This window comes from Delphinus delphis, chromosome 6, assembly GCF_949987515.2.
Source record: "Delphinus delphis chromosome 6, mDelDel1.2, whole genome shotgun sequence".
Classification (NCBI taxonomy): Eukaryota; Metazoa; Chordata; class Mammalia; order Artiodactyla; family Delphinidae; genus Delphinus; species Delphinus delphis.
This window is the reverse complement of record NC_082688.1, coordinates 12,039,949-12,059,853: the sequence shown is the minus strand read 5'-3', so window position 1 is coordinate 12,059,853 and position 19,905 is coordinate 12,039,949. Positions and strand designations below refer to the sequence as shown.

At 41.8% G+C, this 19,905-nt stretch overlaps 1 protein-coding gene across 1 annotated transcript in view; it reads left to right on the top strand.

The window, feature by feature from the left end:
- The window catches only part of RABGAP1 (RAB GTPase activating protein 1), a 136,761-nt gene that overhangs the window by 103,088 nt on the left and 13,768 nt on the right, over positions 1-19,905 (top strand). The window contains exons 15-20 of the mRNA XM_060014185.1: positions 2,115-2,240; positions 2,846-2,989; positions 5,365-5,406; positions 5,667-5,795; positions 16,911-17,003; positions 17,427-17,537. Of these exons, the coding sequence (XP_059870168.1) occupies positions 2,115-2,240; positions 2,846-2,989; positions 5,365-5,406; positions 5,667-5,795; positions 16,911-17,003; positions 17,427-17,537 (645 nt within the window). The remainder of the gene's footprint in view (positions 1-2,114; positions 2,241-2,845; positions 2,990-5,364; positions 5,407-5,666; positions 5,796-16,910; positions 17,004-17,426; positions 17,538-19,905) is intronic.

Sequence of the window (19,905 nt, the reverse complement as noted above, 5' to 3'; positions counted from 1 at the left end):
GGTCTGAACTGTGCTAGTGATCAGGAGTGAATAATATAGTGTGGCCCCGGTCCTTGTGGATGCAGAGCTAGTGAAGCTGACTAGCTGTAGGCAAAAAAAGTCACACAAGTATATCATTGTTACTTTCAGTGGCGCTGTGAAGGTATAGTGAAAAGTTTGATGCAAGATTATAACAAGGGAGCCTCATTTCGATTACACGCTTCTCTGGGAAGCTAACCTTTAAGGTGAACCCTGAAAAATGAGAAGGGATATCCATTCTCTTTTGTACTTTACTGTATCATTTAACTTTTTTTAACATTGTTATGAAAATAATAAAACTGTTTTGAAAACAAGAGAGTGGAGAGTAGAGCAGTCCTGGTAAAGAGAATAGTACAGTATATAGAAGCCCTGAAATGGGGAAAACTTGGCATCTGGAAGGAACTGAAAGAAAGGCAGTGTGACAGGAGCATCACGAGCCATGGGGAATAGGGGGAGGGAGCTAGGGAGGTCCACAAGACTAGCTTCGAGGAGGGCTGTGGAGACCAGGCCACGCAGTCTAGATTTTGTTTCTCTAAGAACAGGAAGCTTTTGAAGAGGTTTAAGCCATTTCGTGTAGGTTGTAATACAAGTAAAACAAAACCACTTTGCATCTTCTTACTGTGAGCCTAGCTTGTTGGTATTGGTAGGCACGCAAAAATGCGATAAAGCTATGACACTGATAAAGAAGTCAAGTTTTTTTTTTCCCCCCAGCTTTGTTTACATCATAATTGACAAAAATTGTGTGTGTGTATATATAAGGTGTATAATGTGATGATTTGATATACTGTACATTGTGAAATGATTCTCACAAGCTAATTAACACATCCTCAAGAAGTCAAGTTTTAAGTTTTTGTTTTGTTGTTTTAATCAGACTTTATATCTCAGAGTCTCACAAGTCTATGTGGTTCGTCTTTGTTCTCAATTTTCGTGCAAGGACATTAATCCCCATTTAAATGTCACAACCCTTTTAAAATGAGTTTCCCGATGAAATCCCCAGTGTCTTGGTTTGAACTCTATGCTGCTTGCCATCGTGTTAAAATAAGTGCTTGTTTCCGAGTAAGGGCAGGTGTGCTACCTAACATCAGAAATGCCACTCTGGGCAGACCAAGTCTCTCCCTCAGTGAGTGGAAGAGTGAAGTTGCCTGCCATGGTAAAGACCTCAAAGGCCTGGTCCTTTGCCCCAAATGCCCTTACCTTTCCAACAATAATTTTCTATCCTTTTCTCATTATTACTTAGTCTGATTTGCTCTTTAGCTCTGCTTTATTCCCAGTTATTTCTTTGCTCAGCCCACCTCCATCATCTTGTTCGACAGAAGCCCACCCACCTTCTTGACATTTGGAAGGCTTGCTACAGTCATGTCATGCCTTAAATAATATTTCCAGTGCTCTTTTTCTATTTTGAAAACTAGACATTTTGCCCGGTTCTCAAGGAGATATTTTTCCATAAAGCTGTGGAAGATGTATAAGTGAGTAACATCTGTAAATAGAAGTGAAGTAAAGGAGGTTTTCATACTATTTTAAGTATTACTGCAGGCGTTACTGTAATACTTTAAACATTTCTTCAAACCTTAGAATACATAAAGTTCTTCTGTAACTAACCATGTTTTTAGTAACAGTGAGGAAGAAAAACATTTTTACTAAAATGAAATACCAGTTAAGGAGGTAAAATGATTTAACAAAGGTCTTATGACTTGGGAAAGATGGAACATATACTCGAGTATAGACCTGTTCCTACTCAGTTCAAGTCCTGCCCTCCCTATGAAGCCTGTTCCTGGCTCCCTCAGGAAGACCCAGGCTTTCTTGTTCTTGTGTTCCCACTGGTCTTTCTAACTAGGCATTTTACAGCTATTGTATACTGGTTGTATGAGAGGCTCCTCAAGAACAGGAACAGTGTATGACATAGAGTAGGCATTGTTAAATATTTCTTGGTTGAATGAATGAATGTTACAAAACACAGCTGAGATCTGAGTTACTGCATATCACTAAATTTCCTAGTATTCAGATAGGAGAGTTGAAGGATAAATTTAATATACTGAGGAAACTTCTGTATATGTTTTTGATCCCCCACCCCTTCCCTCTTTGCCTGTCTGTTACAGATGCCTGAGGAACAGGCATTCAGTGTTCTGGTCAAGATCATGTTTGACTATGGTCTCAGGGAACTTTTCAAGCAAAACTTTGAAGATTTGCATTGCAAATTTTACCAGTTGGAGCGCCTCATGCAGGTAAGTAGAGAATCCAGCTTTGCATTTGCCAGTAGGAATGCAAGACTGGGAAGAGCGGGATTGATGAAATGGTGCCAAGGAGCAGGGGTGATTTCTAGCCCTCCAGGGTTAAGGACAGGTTTTAGGTTTTTCATTTCTCTCTATGTAACGATGATGCCACGATTAATACGGTGTTAACCCGACGGGTGTGAGCCGGGTTTTCAATCTCATAAACACCCAAAAGATCAGATGACTGTAGGAGCCTTTAACACAGCAAACTCAGTCAAGAAATATTCACCAAGGCTCTGAAGCTGACTGGTTAGAAATCTTATAACAAAAGTGAAACAAACTTTCCCAAACATTTCATAACTTGGAAAGAAAAACTGTCCTTCCAAATATTTGTCACCATTTGGGGATTCCTCTTCAGAGCTACTTTGTGGACTGGAAACGAGAGCTGAGTGCCAGTTTAATACCAGATGATAAGTGTTCTTCTCAGCACTTTGGCAGTTTTTAGAAAAACACAAATATGTGACTTTTTTGGCCTATTTCTGGCAGATTTATGAACCTCCTGAGTGAGAGTTCAACAGCTGCATATGTGCCCAAGACTAATTAGTTTGCTATTTCAGGAATACATTCCTGACTTGTACAACCACTTCCTGGATATAAGCCTTGAAGCACACATGTATGCCTCCCAGTGGTTTCTTACGCTCTTCACTGCAAAATTCCCTCTCTACATGGTCTTCCATATCATCGACCTGCTTTTATGTGAGGTACGTATCACACTTTGGCTTTTGTTTGTAGTGTCCTTCCTGTGTCACCTCTGTTAAAACAGAATTTGTTCTTCTCAGTTATTTTATTTCATTGCTGGAAAATCCAGGTTTAAGTTCCTCTTCCTTGGGCTGATGCTAATAATCATGTTTTGTCAAAGGTGCTCTCTGCTAAAAAAAGCACATTTGTATTAGTTAGGTTTGGCTGCATTGAAGAAATCCAAAATAACAGTGACTAAATAAAGTAGAGGTTTATTTTTCTTTCCCATGTAAAAGAAATCAGAAGGTTGGCAGTAACCTACCTTCCTCAGAGTGCAACTCTGTTCCGTATGGCTGGTTAGAGCTCCAGCCACTGTGTCTCTATATTTAAGCTAGGGGGTTTAGGGGTTCGGGGAGGTTGCATCCCCTCTTTTAAAAGACATTTCCTGGAATTTCCACCTGCATTTCTTCTTAACCTCTTATTGACCAAAAGTTAGGTACCTGACCATACCTAGCTTCTAAGGGGAGTTTTTTTTTTATTTAAGCTGACTAGGAATTTGCTAAAACTTGGGGGTCTATTACTGAAAGAAAATAGATATTATAGTAAATAACAATCTTTGCCTCAGCTTAGTTTTGGGTTTTAGGGGGTGTGTGTGCCTAAGAAGAAAAAACTAATTTCAAAAATAATACATGTTTGTTATAGAAACTGTAAGCAAAAAGATTTAAAAATACTTCTAATCCCAGTCTAGAGGGAAACTACTTTTAACATTTTGGTGTATATTCTTTCTGCCTTTTCATATATGTGTATGTGTAGTTTCTATGTGGAACAGTTTTTTTCATATGGAATATTATGTAATAATGTATATTATGGTTTTATATCTATATAAAAATACGTAAAAATACCATTATGCTATATATGCTATCTGGTAACCTCTTTTTATCTCATATACTTGACTATCTATAGACAGACACCTCCACATGTATACCATCCTTATTTTTAATTATCCCATATTCAAAACGTATAAAAATCCATTAAGAAATTTGTATCTTCTATCTAGCTTGAAACATTATAAGAAACAGCATTTCAGATATACCATTATTCTTTTTTTTTTTTTTTAAAGAAGATGTTGGGGGTAGGAGTTTATTAATTATTTTATTTTTGCTGTGTTGGGTCTTCGTTTCTGTGCAAGGGCTTTCTCTAGCTGTGGCAAGCAGGGGCCACTCTTTATCGCAGCGCGCGGGCCTCTCACTATTGCGGCCTCTCTTGTTGCGGAGCACAGGCTCCAGACGCGCAGGCTCAGTAGTTGTGGCTCACGGGCCTAGTTGCTCCGCGGCATGGGGGATCCTCCCAGACCAGGGCACGAACCCATGTCCCTTGCATTAGCAGGCAGATTCTCAACCACTGCACCACCAGGGAAGCCCCATTATTATTATTATTATTATTATTATTATTATTATTATTTTTGCGGTATGCGGGCCTCTCACTCTTGTGGCCTCTCCCGTAGTGGAGCACAGGCTCCGGACATGCAGGCTCAGCGGCCATGGCTCACGGGCCCAGCCGCTCTGCGGCATGTGGGATCTTCCCGGACCGGGGCACGAACCCACATCCCCTGCATCGGCAGGCGGACTCTCAACCACTGCGCCACCAGGGAAGCCCAGCCCCATTATTCTTAATTAATGCCAAGTATCCCATTCTTTGGATATATCATAATTTATGTAACCAATTCCTAATCTCAAACCTTTGTCTAGTTTTTCACTATTATAAACAACCATTTGTTAAGTAGTTACTGTGGGCCTGGTGGCATGCTAAGTAACCTACATAAACTTTTCAACTAATTAGTTCAGAAAACCATTGGGAGACTATTTGTTATGGAACTTGAGGCCCAGAAACTTTAAAAGTTTAACACTGTCAGCAGATTTTAGGGCCTCACCTGAGCTGTCCTTTGCCCCACTACTCCTAGAATGATTAGATTAAGAAAGGCAGATCAGAGGGAACCCTGAGCAGATTCAGTTCTGGGTCCTAGGGCTCATGGACAGAGTGATTGTTGTACTTGGAGTGAGCAGTATAGAATACAGGAAGAGCCACCAGGAGTTACTTCCTGAGAGATCACAATTTTATGACTCTAATGTTTTAGTTCGGAAGCATAGAATACTTTGAAAAGCATTCTTGAATTGCGAGAATAGCTCTAGAAAAGCTCTTCTCTCAAAAAAATGGGAGACTGGGTCTACCTTAAGTGGTTTTTCAGTGGTTGCCCTGTGATTTTTTTCCCCAAGATATTTTCAAGATTCATTCCTTAAGTGTTTACAGTTTATCTAAAAATTGTGGGGTATTCTGAAGACAAACAGCTTTTAATAATCCATATATAAACACTGAAAATGTTTTCTGTGTTTTCTTTTAGGGAATAAGTGTTATTTTTAACGTCGCCCTTGGATTATTAAAGGTACAGTACACATTTATTTGTAAGCTGGGTTATCTGGTATTCCTTGTTCAGCACTTGCAATATCTTGGTCTTAATCTCATTCTGAACAGCCACTATGCTCTAGCATTGTCCCTGACAGTGGATATGTGCAAGTAGCTCTGCAAAGGCTACAAAGTATCTTCTGGGGATTATAAAGGTGCTGGGATTATAAAATCCTTCTTGGGCACCTTCATAGCAGAAAACTTTTTCTGTACATGGTTGTATTTTCTTCTTTCTTCAAGACTTCCAAAGATGACTTACTATTGACAGACTTTGAAGGTGCGCTGAAGTTCTTCAGGGTTCAGCTTCCTAAGAGATATCGCTCAGAAGAAAATGCAAAAAAACTGATGGAATTAGCTTGCAACATGAAGGTAAAATCATTTTTGCATTAATTTAGATTCCTTTGTTAATGTCTCACTCTTCCTGATCAAATTGTCAACATTTATAGTACATTAATAATAATGTTTTCTTTTGTATTGTATAATTTTCTAAATATTTTCATATATATTACAGCCTATGAATTAAATATCAGGTTTCATGATTTCTACTGTGCTGTCCTTTAACTTTCAGTATTTGTTGTTATGGTCAGAAATTCCCTAAAATGAAAGTAGTAATACATGAAGGAAACTTATTCACTATTTATCACTTCCAGTGAAGCATTTATGATTTGTATCATTTTTTTAAGGTTAAAAAAAAAGAAGAATCTCCTTGTGTTCATGTTATAAAAGTTTTGTTTTTAAAGAAGAAAAAGTAATTGAGGGAGTTTAGTTTGGAATTTGAGAGGTGGAGGCAAATGGGAGACAGAATAAATAGCTGTATTGAGATGCTTATAGGGTGCATAAAAGACTGACTGTCATATTTACTCAGTGTGTCTCCAGAGGGTAGAATTGTGATCAGTGTGTCAGGGGCAGATGTGGTAGGAGAGAAGCTTCACTATCTACTGAATTAGAGTACGGACTGGGAATTAGAGAGAGATCTGAATTCAAAGTTATTTCACCTATTTAAGGCACAATTTCCTCATCTGTAAAGTAATATTGGATTTCTGGTTCTGGTTATATGTCAGACTGAGCTAACTCAGGCTACCCTTCTTTAAACATTTGGAGATGCTAAATAAAGTATAGTCCAAGAAATGTTTAAATACCTGGATGAACTTGAAAGAAAAAAGAGAAATACCCAGGTGCCTTAAACAAGGTGGCTCAGTGTATTGTGTGTGATAATAAAAGAGCATTCCAAGGGAATATAGAACCAGAGGCAGGTATTAGGATTTCACTACTCACGAAGACAAGACATGATTTGGGGCCTTCTGGAGGCCCCAAAATGAAGCTGAAATCTCTGCATAAAGTTAGGACTTCAGAATGGCCACCCTGTTTGTAAAAGCAGGAATACAAAAACTACGTATTAGCCTGATAAAAAATAGGAATCATGATATAAAGTGAATGGGGGATTTGGGGGGGAGGGAAAGGAAATAGAACTTCTAGAAATTAAAATAATCATTAAAGTTATCGTTCAATGTAAAATGTTAACATCCTTCACAAGTATTATGGATAACATTTAATGATATTTTACCATGTGCTAGGTACTGTGATTAAGTGTTTTTACGTGTGAGGATTGTACAGTGCTTACCTTAGTGCCTGATAATTAGTAAGGGTTTAAGAAATAATGGCTACTACTATGATTATTTCCTCCCTGGTTTTTCAAGCAGAAACAAACTCTTTTCAGTAACATTTACACCAGTGATGGGTTTGCACACAGCACACAGCCAAATGAGCTCTGAGCTTCTTGGAGTTGCTTTCTGTCCCAACCTGGTTTAGCATACAGAAGGATGCTGACTCTTACTTATGATTTCTTCCCCTCCAAAACCTGCTTCTTCCTCAGTGTCCCCATCTCCAGTTTGTGGGACCTCATTGCTCAGGCCTGAAAACTTGATACCATCCTCTTCTATTCTTTCTTTCACACTTAACATCTTCATATTCCACATCCAAGCCCTATCATCAAAATATATCCTGAATCTGATCACTTCTCAACCCTTTCATCACCAATGCCCAAGTCTAACCATCTCATCACTTCTCTTCTGGAATATTGCAGTCGATTCCTTGGTCCTTCTGTTTCCACAGTGATTTCCTCCCAGACTCTTTTTGATCTCATCTCTCTCTTGCTTAAAACACTAATGGCTTCTTATCTCAGAATAAAACTCAGGTTCTTGCCTTGGCATGCAAGGCCTGGCACCATCTCACCTCTGACAGTGTGATTTCAACTACTACTACTTTTCCCCCTTACACTTTTCCACTTCAGACACCCTGGCCTCCTTGCTGTTCTCAGACATGCTGAGCATGTTCCCTCCGCAGGCCTTTGTACTGGCTGGTCTCTCTGCCTGTAATGTTGTTCTCCTTGCTGTCCACATGGTTTCACCCTCACCTCATTCAGTCTTAGGCTCAATGATCATGTCATCAGAGAGGACTTCTCTGATTACAGTGTCTAAAGTAGCAGCTCCCCCCAACTCTTTACACCCTATCTCCTTATCCTGTCATATTTTCTTCATGTCACTTATTGATACTTAACATTATTTTATATGTTTGACTATTATCTGCGTGCCCCCTGTCCCCATGCTGGAATTAAGCCTGTGACAGAGGGGACTTTATCTCGTTTGTTTATTGCTGAATTCCCAGCACAAGAACAGGATCTGACATGTAAATATTGGTTGAATGAGTGAATAAATGAATATTCTGTTGAGCTTCTTCCAAGTGTTTTACAAAGAAGAGTTAACATGGATTTGGGCAAGGCTTAAAAATAGCTTCTAGCTAAAGGTTTACCTTTTGGGTTTTCATTAGCTTGAAACACTTTAATAATAAATGGATTCTTTATTTCCAAAGTCCAGATGGGAGGTGTCTAATGTCTTTTTCCTTGCCTTTCCTTCCAAAGAATTAAGGTAGACAAGGCCGCACAGCACACGTTATTATTTGCTTAGATATGTAATTCCTTTTGGTCTTGGAGAGCCCTGCATGGCTAGGGTACACTTTGGATGATTTCCCCTACTTGCACATGGTTTCAGGTGAGAAAAATAGTAATTTTTCTTGAAATTGACTCATCACGGAAAGCCTACAGATTCACCAGGACATGAGAGAGTGAGCTTTTTCTGTTAAAAGGTGGGATATGGTGTGTACAGTTTAGTTAGTGATGATTAGTTTCACTCTGGCAGCTATACTTAACACCAAAAAATATTAAAGGCGATATAGGCAATAGTTGAGCCAATTATTGGCAAAGGACTTCAGTCACAGTGATAATTTGTCAGCTCAAAAATAAGAGAAATCATTGGCAAGCTCAGTTATGAGCCCTGCATTACGTAGACTGCATGATGGAGGAGGGCCTCAGTCAGCACAGAGAGTGCATAGTATCTTCTGGTTGTTTGGAGACCCTCTAGCCATGGAAAAGGGGATTTCTGCTAGGTGAATGCTTTGGAAACTCGCTTCTGAATTTCTTGGTGTAGAATTTAGAAAGGAACATTGGCCTTGTAACTCATTCAATCCCACTCCATTATTTTTTAATTAAAAAAAAAAGTTGTGACTCAGTTTTCTCAGTTGTACTTCCTAATTAAGGTGGGAATAGGGAATGCTTTACCTCACATGCCAGTCCAGGAAGCAGATACCTATTCTTGTTGTTGTCTTTTGTTGTGTTTTAGCAGTTACAGTGTTGTAATTTCCAGTATTTGTACAGATTTTATAAGAATCTCATTTGTTCCTCACAGTACCCTGTGAGGTGCAAAGGGCAAATCAAGTATGGAAACTGAGGCTTATAGAAGCCAAGTGACTTACCCGGCTGATACTGACTGGGCAGTGACAAAAGCCCTGTTGGAACTCAGGCCTTCTGACTGCGTGCTCCCAAGGCTTTCCGCCCTGTTGCATGGCCTCTTATTTCAGAAGGCGGCAGGAACCAAGTTTGGTGCAGCAGTATCTGCAATGGCCACAAGGTGGGTCTGTTGCCCAGAAAGGTCCACTGTCCTCTCGGTGCCTGCGTCTTCCTTTTCTCCATCAATCTCTCCCAGTATCTGTCTTTACTTGCCTCTCCTTTTTTTTCCTCTCTCTCCTTTCTTCCCTTTTACTTCTCCCCTTCTTCTCCTTAATTTATTATGGGACCGAATTTTTTTTTTTTATTTCTTACAGAGTTTTAGACCCCTGCTCTTAATCTAAAATTTAACAACATACATACATACATCAAAACTCATATAGCCGTCTGTTGAATTTCTCTCCCTCCATGGGTCAGTGACCTGAGATGGAAAAGTTGTTTCCACTTGTGATATAAGATCTAAAAGGAATTTCACTTTAAATAGATTGTTCAGGAGATCGGGAATGGTCCTAGGAGCTCCACAGCCCTTTCATACCCATAACTGTGCCATGCATCATCTTTAGTGGAGGGAAATGGGGAAAAAATAATTAGGTCTTTTAAGTTTTGACTCAAGAAATATGTGAGAGCAACTGTTTCTTTGTGTGTCTATACAGGAATTTTGAGAACAAGTCTGATACGTGAGGCTGGTTTAGAAGCAGCAGGAACTATGCTAAAAGAGATGGCTCAGTGGGTTTCTTAGATCAAATCTGAATACTTGACCCTTTGGCTGTAGAATCCTGCCTGATGTGAAATGGAATTTCTGAACCATGGCTTCATTGGAATTTGTTATGTCAAACATAAAGTGAATATGCTAGGCTTCAAACTACCTGTAAGAAAAGATATTATTACAAAAACCAAATAGTAATATCTGTCAATTAATGTAATCCTGACCATTTGCTATTGGGAGAAACAGAAAACTCTTTGGCATTTGGGGATATTTGCCCTCAGGGCATGTTTTTATTCATGAGCCTAAAAGCAGCACTAGTTTGAACTTCATTCTCCGCTCAAATCATTTGTGTAGTTAGTGTGGGTTTGGGTTTTAACTTCTGTGTTTGTAGTGACTTCATCAGTCTTTTTTCTTGATATGTTCACAGAAGCTTGTATAGTGTCTACACATAGTGAATTTATCCTTAGAGTGGCCATATGAGGTCATTTTATGGATGTGTGTACTGAGGGTTAGAGAACTGAAGAAAACTCCCAAAGGGCACAAAGTCAGGGATGGAATTGAGATTAGATCCCAGGAATTTCAGACTCTAAAGTCAATGCTTATCATCATTGTGCTTTACTGTACCTGAGGGATTGAATGAATGGGACAAGAGCTACTTCTATTGGTCCACTTTTGGTGATATTTATCATATAATGATGGGTAACTCAGTCTCTATGTCAGTGTTGAAACTTACCTTTTGTACACTGTAGCTGAGTTCCATTTTCCTTATAACTAGCCCTGGCTAGTTTTACAAGATATCTTTACGTGTTCCTACCTTTTAGAATTGGATTTCATGAGGAAGCCTCTGAGTGGGTTCTCTCTTTCTCTGCATTGAACCCTAAAGTTTGCTGGTTGTTGCAAGGGTAGCAGTGTTCACTACCTTCTTGTTTTATTTTAATGAGTTCCTCTCCCTTGGTCCTTATCTGCATGTGATTCGTCTGCTAATAATTTGCTTCTTGCATTTTAGAAAAATACTCTGATGGTAGAACAAGGATGCCTAATTCTATTCAGTTATCTTTGAGGGAGTGTGAGCCTGAACTGTTTGAATAAATTAAATAAAAAGGCTGAGAAATCAAATAGAATGTTGATTTGTTTCAAGTGGAGTCCCACAAACCTTGGCTCTCAAGCTGGCTCTGCCTCTGCTTTGTGAACTAAGGTAGGTTAGCACAGCAGGGTTGTAGAGAGAGAAATAAGACGATGCCTTTAAAGTAGTGGCTGCTCTTCTGATGATATTATCATCATCCTTCACACATCAGTGCTCTTTTGGCCCAGGCTGTTTTGATCTCCTCTGCCCAGGTATCTGCTTTCCTTAAGTCAGTTCAAGTCAACAAGCATTTGTAGATTGCTTTCTATGCCAAGAATATACTGTGCTCAGTACTGGGCATGCTACAGAGATGGGTAAAAAACAAGAATCACCCCAGACTTGCATTCTTGTGCTGGCATTGCTGCTGAACAGTCTGGGTCCTTTACTTTAGACAAGTCACTTTACCTAGCGAGGTCTCAGTTCCCCAGTACAATGAGGGTGATAATCCCTGCTGTACGCATCTCAGAAAGTCGTTTTGATGATTAAAGAAAATAGTAGATGTAGAGGTAGCTTGTTATCTTGAAACTTTTATGTAAATCTCAGGTTCTTGTAATCACTAACTGAAAAAGAACCACGGACTTGTGTCAGATTTCTTTATTTAGCAACGAGGACTTTGGGGTCAGGATCTCCTTAATGTGCCAGACCTCTTCCTACCCACACACTCACCCACACAACATAACTCCAATCCTGCCACGCAGAGCTACTAACATTCAACCTCCCACCTGCCCTGGACTTTCTGTGAGTCCAGCCCAGCAGGGATTCTTGACTTTTGCAGGAACTTTATTTATTTTTTATTTATTTTAAAAATTTATTTATTTATTTTTGGCTGCATTGGGTCTTCGTTGCTGCACGCGGGCTTTCTCTAGTTGCGGCAAGAGGGGGCTACTCTTTGTTGCGGTGCGCGGGCTTCTCACTGCGGTGGCTTCTCTTGTTGCGGAGCACGGGATCTAGGTGCACGGGCTTCAGTAGTTGTGGCTCGTGGGCTCAGTAGTTGTGGCTCGTGGGCTCTAGAGCTCAGGCTCAGTAGTTGTGGCACACGGGCTTAGTTGCTCCGCGGCATGTGGGATCTTCCCGGACCAGGGATTGAACCCGTGTCCCCTGCATTGACAGGCGATTCTTAACCACTGCTCCACCAGGGAAGCCCCTTGCAGGGACTTTAAACCAAACTTCAGAATCAACTCCTAATATTTCCTATCAGCAGCCTGTTTCCTACTCTTCTGTGTTAAATGGACTTTGTTTAAATGGCTCATTGTTTGCAGCACATGTTCAGAGAAGAAAAGCAGATAATAATAATGTTACAGCCACCCTTTATTAAAAAGACTTCACTGTGTGCCAGCCAGGTACTCTTCTTAGCTCTTTATGTGTTTTATATCATGTGATCCTCATAACAGTAGTTCTCATAAGGACTGTTGGGATTTTCACAGATGAGGACCCTGAGGCTGAGATAAGGCAGCTTGCCCTCAGTCACACAGTAAGTCATCTGCAGAGCCAGGACTCAAGCCTTGGTCTGTCCAAGTTCTTACTGGCCGACGGTACTACCTCACTCCCACCAAGGTCAGCAGCCACTCTCATTCTTTCTCCATCAGTGTGGGCCACGACATCCCTGCCTGTTCCACGGCCTGATCGGGGGCCAGCTTCCCCAGGGCAAGTAGCACATGTTTTAAGAGAGAACCTTATCCAATTCCTGTGACAGATTCATGATAAGTGAGTGACCAAAGGAAAGGTGTTTTAGACTAATTTTTACCTCTACCAAAATATCAAACTGGCATGTTCCAAGTCTCCGCCTTCTCTCTAATTCAGGGTTTCTTAACCTGGGACTATGGATGGGCCTCAGGGAGCCCATGAGCCCTCTGAAATGGTGTGTAGAATGTTGAATTGCTGGGGGTGGGGTGGGGGTTAGCTTCTGTGCTTTTTTTGTGGGAACCATGGCTCTCAGGGGACATTCAAAGTGGTACTGTCTCAAACAGTGTTAAGAACCTTGTACTAATTCCAATGAGGTATAAAATTGGTTTTACCTGAATTACAAACTCAGCCTTAACCCAGGAAATTATTAGAATTTTTTCCTCCTTGAAAGTGTATTTAAACAGAACAGATTTCAAATTTAATCGTCTTTGAAGGCAAAAATACCTCTGTGTGTGAAGCCGTGATTTCCACAGCCTTCTGATAGGAGTCAGCCAACAGCGGGTGTGGGTGTGATTCAGAGATCTGCGGCTGATTCCATAGCTTCTCTTCTTCTTGAATTCAGTTAAAATTTTCGTGGTAGAAGTAAGAGACAGGCAAAATGAACCGTGGGGACTATGTCTCTTCATTAAGTATTTTCATGCTTACTGTGTGCCAGGTATTAGGAATTTCACAGTGCATAAAGAGTTCCTGCCCTTGTGGAGTTTGCATATCCTGATCTGTGTACATCTTCGTATCATTAATGCTTAGCAAAGAACACTGCACATAGTGGGGCTCAACTATTGGATCAAGAAATGTCCCTGCTTGCATCCTTATTGGGTTAAAAGGAAGGCCTTTGACTTTGATTTGTTCAACAGCTGACTGTTCCGATTATGTTCCAAGCATTGAGCTGGGCGCTAGAGGTATGGTGGTAAGCAAAACAGATGTGGCCTGTTTCCTAGTGGGAAGACAGTTAATCAAGTAAGCACATAAATAAATAATTGTGAACTTGGACAGCTGCCATGGAGGATTTGGCTTGACGCTATGAGAATATATAATGAAAGACCAAGCCTGATAGGGGGAAGAGACTGTCAGGGAAGGGTTCACTAAGAAGTGATGTGGAGGGACTTCCCTGGTGGTGCAGTGGTTAAGAATCCACCTGCCAATGCAGGAGACACAGGTTTGATTCCTGGTCTGGGAAGATCCCACATTGCCGCGGAGCAGCTAAGCCCGTGCGCCACAACTACTGAGCCTGCACTTTAGAGCCCGCGAGCCACAAGTACTGAAGCACACGTGCCACAACTACTGAAGCCTGCACACCTAGAGCCCGTGCTCCACAAAAAGAGAAGCCACTGCAATGAGAAGCCTGCGCACCACAGTGAAGAGCAGCCGCCGATCACTGCAACTAGAGAAAGCCTGCCAGGAACAAGCAACGGAGACCCAATGCAGCCAAAAAAAAAAAACAAAAAAAAAAGTGATGTGGAGCTCTGATCTGAAAGGTGAAGAGGAGTGATCCAGGCACAGGGTTGCACAGGCAGAGGGACCAGGCTTGCAGTGTACGTTCGCTTTGGATGCCATTTCCATGTAGAAGACAGGTTGATGCAAAGGGGCGGGGCGGGTGGTGGTGTGGGTTCCCTTCTCATTAATTTAGCAAGCATTTCTGGGCGCTCTCTGTGCATGCGCAGGGGACAACAGTGAGTGAGACGCAGTTCTGACCTGGAGAAGGCACTGATAATGGGACAGGCGGGCTGAGAGGTGCTGGTCTTTCCTGGGTGCTGCCTCATAAGGACACTTGAATTGCTGCTTTTGCTGCTGATACCTCTCGTTCCTCATTCAGGCATCAGTCTTTTTCACAGGGTCTCTGCCTCAGAGGCAACCTGAACTAGTTGACTCTGGTATGCAGCCACATGCTCCGGAAGTCAGGATCAGCTATGAACCCATTATAAGCAGTGTTATGTTCGTTTATTTTTTGTTTGTAATGGGGTTGGAGGGGGTGGGGTAAGGCATTCAAGGGAAAGAGAGGGAAGAAGAGAGAGACCGAGAAGTGAGGCTGAGAGTTGGGAAGGCAAGTCTCAGCTGGGAAAGAAGTCAGAACTCTGGACCAGCAAGCTCTGCGTAGAGAAGTGAGCAGAGCTTTGTCTCAGAGAAGCCCAGGGTATGAGAATTGTTTTTAAACAGCGTTCACTTTGTTAGCTTAATTATAAATGTAATTCATGCTCAATGTAGAAAATGTGGAAGCATAGGAAACACAAAGAAATGCCCATATCCTATCACAGAACTGAAAGAACCAAATGAGGTGACATGTGGGAAGGGCCTGGCATGTCTGGGGCACTTATTACACACTAACTGCTCTTACAGTGTGAGGGAGAATCAACCCTTTTGCTCTGAGAATGAGACATTTATAATAAAGGCTAATGAAAGGTAGAAAAAATTACTTTGTAATTAGCCTTTTAAAATGTATGTTTATGAGAAAAATGTTAATTCTTCCTTACCCCAGCATGAGAATGACAAGTTGAAGAATCCTGAAGATTTGTGAGAATGTTTTGTAGGATTTGGTGTCAGTTCTCTTTTTTATAAAGCACGAGGGGAGCCTTGTATCCCTGCCCTTCCTTGTCATTTATACAGACTGACAGCAGAGAGTACTGGGAGGAAATGTTTGCTGCCCACAAGCCTCATTTAGTTTCTGTTCCTCTGCTATTGATCTGTTAGGATTGTTTATAAATTTACTGATCACAAAGTTGTTCTATTTAAGTGCTTTGTGAATCACTTACACGCACAATAAACATTCACCCCAGCATTGGCCTTAAACCGCAGAAGATCTAGGTTTAGGGATGTCCGTTTCCAGCTTGTGGCCTCACCCCAAGTGTTCAGTGGGCATCTTTCTATAGACTGCAGCCGGGGCATAGTGCTGCACGGCTCCTAGCTGCCTCCCCTCGGGCAGCGGCCAAACTCCAGGAGCAAACTCTAATTGAGGCAGGCCTGTAAACGGCCCGACAGGGCCAGGTGTCCACAGAATCAGTTGGAGAGGAACACCAGGCAGCTCGAGTAAGACAGAAAGGGAAGAATGGAGCAGGGATTGGAGATGCTGACATCAGCCTGCCAAAAACTTGGGCCTGTCCCATCCCCTTTCTATGGCTCAGTATTTTCTTCTGTAAACTAAGGAAGTTGGACTAGACTAGCTCTGTGATTCCTAGGAACTGGAGGCTACAAGTCAGATTTGTGAGTCAGCAGTGTAGTAGTTTGTAGTGGTTGGTAAGAAAAAGCTTGAGAGAAAGAAGACAGTAGTTTAATGGGATGGAAGAGCAGCTAAATAGAACGCTCAGCAGAACTGTGTGTTTAAGGGCAGAGAGAACTGTGCCTGTTTACAGGCAGCACAGAAGGTGCTAGTTGAAAGGAAAGTGGTAGATGGTAGGACAGTGAGGTAGCTACAGCTTGAACTTTGGATGATGCCTCGCGGCCTGGGCTCAGATCCTGAACCTGCTGGTCGCTAACTGAGTGACTTTGGTCAAGTCACGTAACTTCCTTATATCTCAGTTCACTTGCCTCTAAAATGAGGATACTAATGCCGTACCTTGTAGAGCTGTCATGAGGTCACAGAATGAAAGCACCTGCAGCAGTGCTGGTATGTGCTAAAGAAGTGGCCCATGAGGTGGAGGAGGAAGATGGACAGTCAGACCTAGAGCTCAGGTAGGAGGGGTTATCTGTTGGGTGCTCATTCTGACTACTGGTAAAAACTTCAGCAACCAGTTATCCCCAGCAGACCCATGGACATGATGGTAGTCATTGAGTAAGAATTTTAGGTCCTGGGCTCATGTGCAGGAAACACCACTTTCATAGTAACTTGGGATGCCCAGGTCAGCAGAGGTCTTGGTCTTCAGGGCAAGCCCTGAAAGCACCCACCCGTTGCTGATCCTTTTTTTTTTTTGGCGGTACGCGGGCCTCCCACTGTTGTGGCCTCTCCCGTTGTGGAGCACAGGCTCTGGACGCGCAGGCTCAGCGGCCATGGCTCACGGGCCTAGCAGCTCCGCGGCATGTGGGATCCTCCCGGACCGGGGCACGAACCCGTGTCCCCTGCATTGGCAGGCGGACTCTCAACCACTGCGCCACCAGGGAAGCCCCTCTGATACTTTTTAATTTGTGCTGTGCTTTATCCTACAGATTAGTCAGAAGAAGTTGAAAAAATATGAAAAAGAATATCACACCATGAGGGAACAGCAGGCCCAACAAGAAGACCCCATCGAGCGATTTGAGGTTTGTTTACGGCCTAGGTGATGTGAAGTGTTTTCAGCCTTTCATTTTACATAATTGTGCCTGTAACTAGCTTTAGTGAGTTCTTTTTAAAATTTAGTTTCACTATTTCTAGGGTCCAGTTTCAGTTTGAGTTTGCAAATGAGAAAGCAAGATTTGTTTTGCTTCAGACTAGCAGCCTAGTTTGTTACAGTTCGGTGGGCTTTTGTCACAGTTAATAAGAAGTAGCTGCTTGACAGTCACTTGAATTTAAGTATTTCTCTGTGGAGATAGAAAGTAAGCAGTTGTTGACTGGCAGCACGTTAGGACCAGCCACATCTCCCGTGATTCCCGTAGGACTCAGCAATTAGTTTTGGGGGTTAACCTGAGAAGTTGTCATTACCATCTGATTTTTATGTCTGTAACTGGTTTCTTTTTACCCATCAGCGGGAGAATAGGCGTCTACAAGAAGCTAACATGAGGTTGGAACAGGAAAATGATGACTTAGCCCATGAGCTGGTGACCAGTAAGATTGCACTGCGAAAGGACCTGGATAACGTAAGTCTGACTTGTCTGAAGGGATGATTATATTGAAACACTTCTCCCTTAATCAAGTGAAATCCTGGAATTTTAGTGTTTGTTGTTCTAGTTAGTGTTTCCCTCTTATGATCCACCTTGCTCTTGTCAGTACTGTTCCCTCCTCTCCTTCAGGATCATCCATGATCTCATTAAGGCCTCCTTACCGCATTCTTCTCTCATTATACAGCAAACCCTGAACGCCTTTCCAGACATTGATTGAAAGGTGTTTCTGGCTATTCTTATGTTATTGCAATTGGCAGTAGCATCTAATCACTATAATTTCCTTAACTTACCCCTAAGACAAGAACAGATTTTGTCATCCTGCACATCACGTGCCTGTTGGATAAGCATTGCCAGTTGTAATAAAGCTCAGTGCCTCCGCAGCTTGCAATTTCATCAGGAATTTCTGTTGGCAGATATTCTGTTTTTCTTTGCTTCTCCTAATCTTAAAAGGTTTGAGATGATGGCATTCCTGGCAGGGTGTTTGTCCAATTTCTATACTACAGGCTTCCCATAGTGCACTCTCTCATTCATGGTTTAGGTCGAGGTTGGCGAACGTTTTCTGTAAAGGGACAGATAGTAAATATTTTAGGCTTTGTGGGCCACATGGTCTCTGTTGCAACTATGTAACTCTGCCATTGGTGCCTACACAATAAATAAACGAATGCACATGGCTGTGTTCCAGTAAAACTTTATTTACGAGAATAGGTGGCAGGCTGGCTTTGGCGCTTGGACAAAGTTTGGCAGCACCTGACTTACGTTTCCCTTCAGGCTCCTAAGATTACTTTTCTGCTTGTTGATTTTCCTGAGGCTCTGGAGATAGGCTTAGGCTATTGAGGGTTTACAGGGGACTTAACATAATATATTGAACCCCTTAGGACCTGTGAACTTCACAAGGTCCTTGACAGCCACCAACATGTATGAAAATATTGTGTACTACTGTATTTCTCTGACAGTCTTTGCTTTCATTAGATTCTCCAAGTGAGTCACATCGCAGATGAAGAGAAAGAGAGATGGCAGTATCTACTGGTTCTTATTACTTCTCTTTAGAAATAGAATAATGGAGTAAAATTTTGAACAGGTCTGGATTCTACCATCAGCTACTCTACTTTCAAGCAGGGTGAAGTGTGGGGAGGTGGAATAATAGCTGTGTCCAAGAGTATAGTGAGAATTACGTGATTTGGTGTGTATGAAAGTGCAGGAATTAGGCACAGGCAGTGTTGTTTCACTCTCTTTGTCTGATTGTCAGCTATAAGTAGCTGCAGGTAGCTGGGAAGACTCCTTTTTCCAGTTTTTCCAGGGAGGGTGTTGCAAGGCCATTAGCCCTCAGTAACCAGAACCTGGAGATCCCGTTGCTTTTTGGTTTACCACAGTCTCCTTAGGTTGGAGTTTCCTCCCTGTGGTGCAGGTTCCCAGCATACCCTCTGATCTTCTTTGTAGAAACACTATGAGAATCATTCCCTCACTGTTCAGGCATTTCTGCCAAGTGAGCGGAGGGAGGAGGGTGTACACTGAGCAGGGTAATTGCTGAAGCAAAAATCACAGTGTGCACCTGTGATGGCTCTTCTAGCAGCTGTAGGTCATGCAGAAAGGAAGTGAAAAAGAAAAGAAAATGGGTCCTGTACTAGAGCTTTGTATTCTACAATGAAATTATATTAAGAGGCAACTTAAGATAAAATTCCAGGCAGATTTTTAGTTTGAGCTGTTGGATTTGCCAGTCTGATGGGACCAGAAGTAACATTGATGCTCTACTAGTTTAGGGTGGAAAATACACTTCTTAGGTTCTTGAAGCCTGCCTCTAAAGAGGGTAAGCCTTTTTTTAAGTTGTCTTTGCCTGGCACAGTAGTCAAAGAGCTAGGTTACATTTCTGGTATCAGAAGTGAGAAATAGTAAAAATAAGATGAATTCCCATTTACTCTATGATGATGTATGTGACAGGCACAGTGAGAAGCACTTTGTTAAACTCTAATATCTCTTATCCTTACCTCAGCCTTGTAACATGAGCCCCATTTATGGATAAGGATTTTTTTAACAATAAAGAAACTTGAGACTCAAGAGAGAGGAAGGCACCCAGGAAGAAGCTAAGCCAGGAATGTAACCCAGGTGCATCTAATTGAAACACCCAGGCTTTTTCTGTAATGCCACACTGTCTCCAAAATAAATATGGAACAAGAAGCTATGGTTTGATGTCATAACTACATCAAAAATATACTGACACCTAACAGAACATTTCTTAAGCACTTACAGAGTTCTAGACACTGCTCCACGTGCTGTGTACTTACTGTCAAATCCTCCAAACAACCCTTGTGTAAAGGATACAGTTACGATCCCCATTTCACTGATGAGG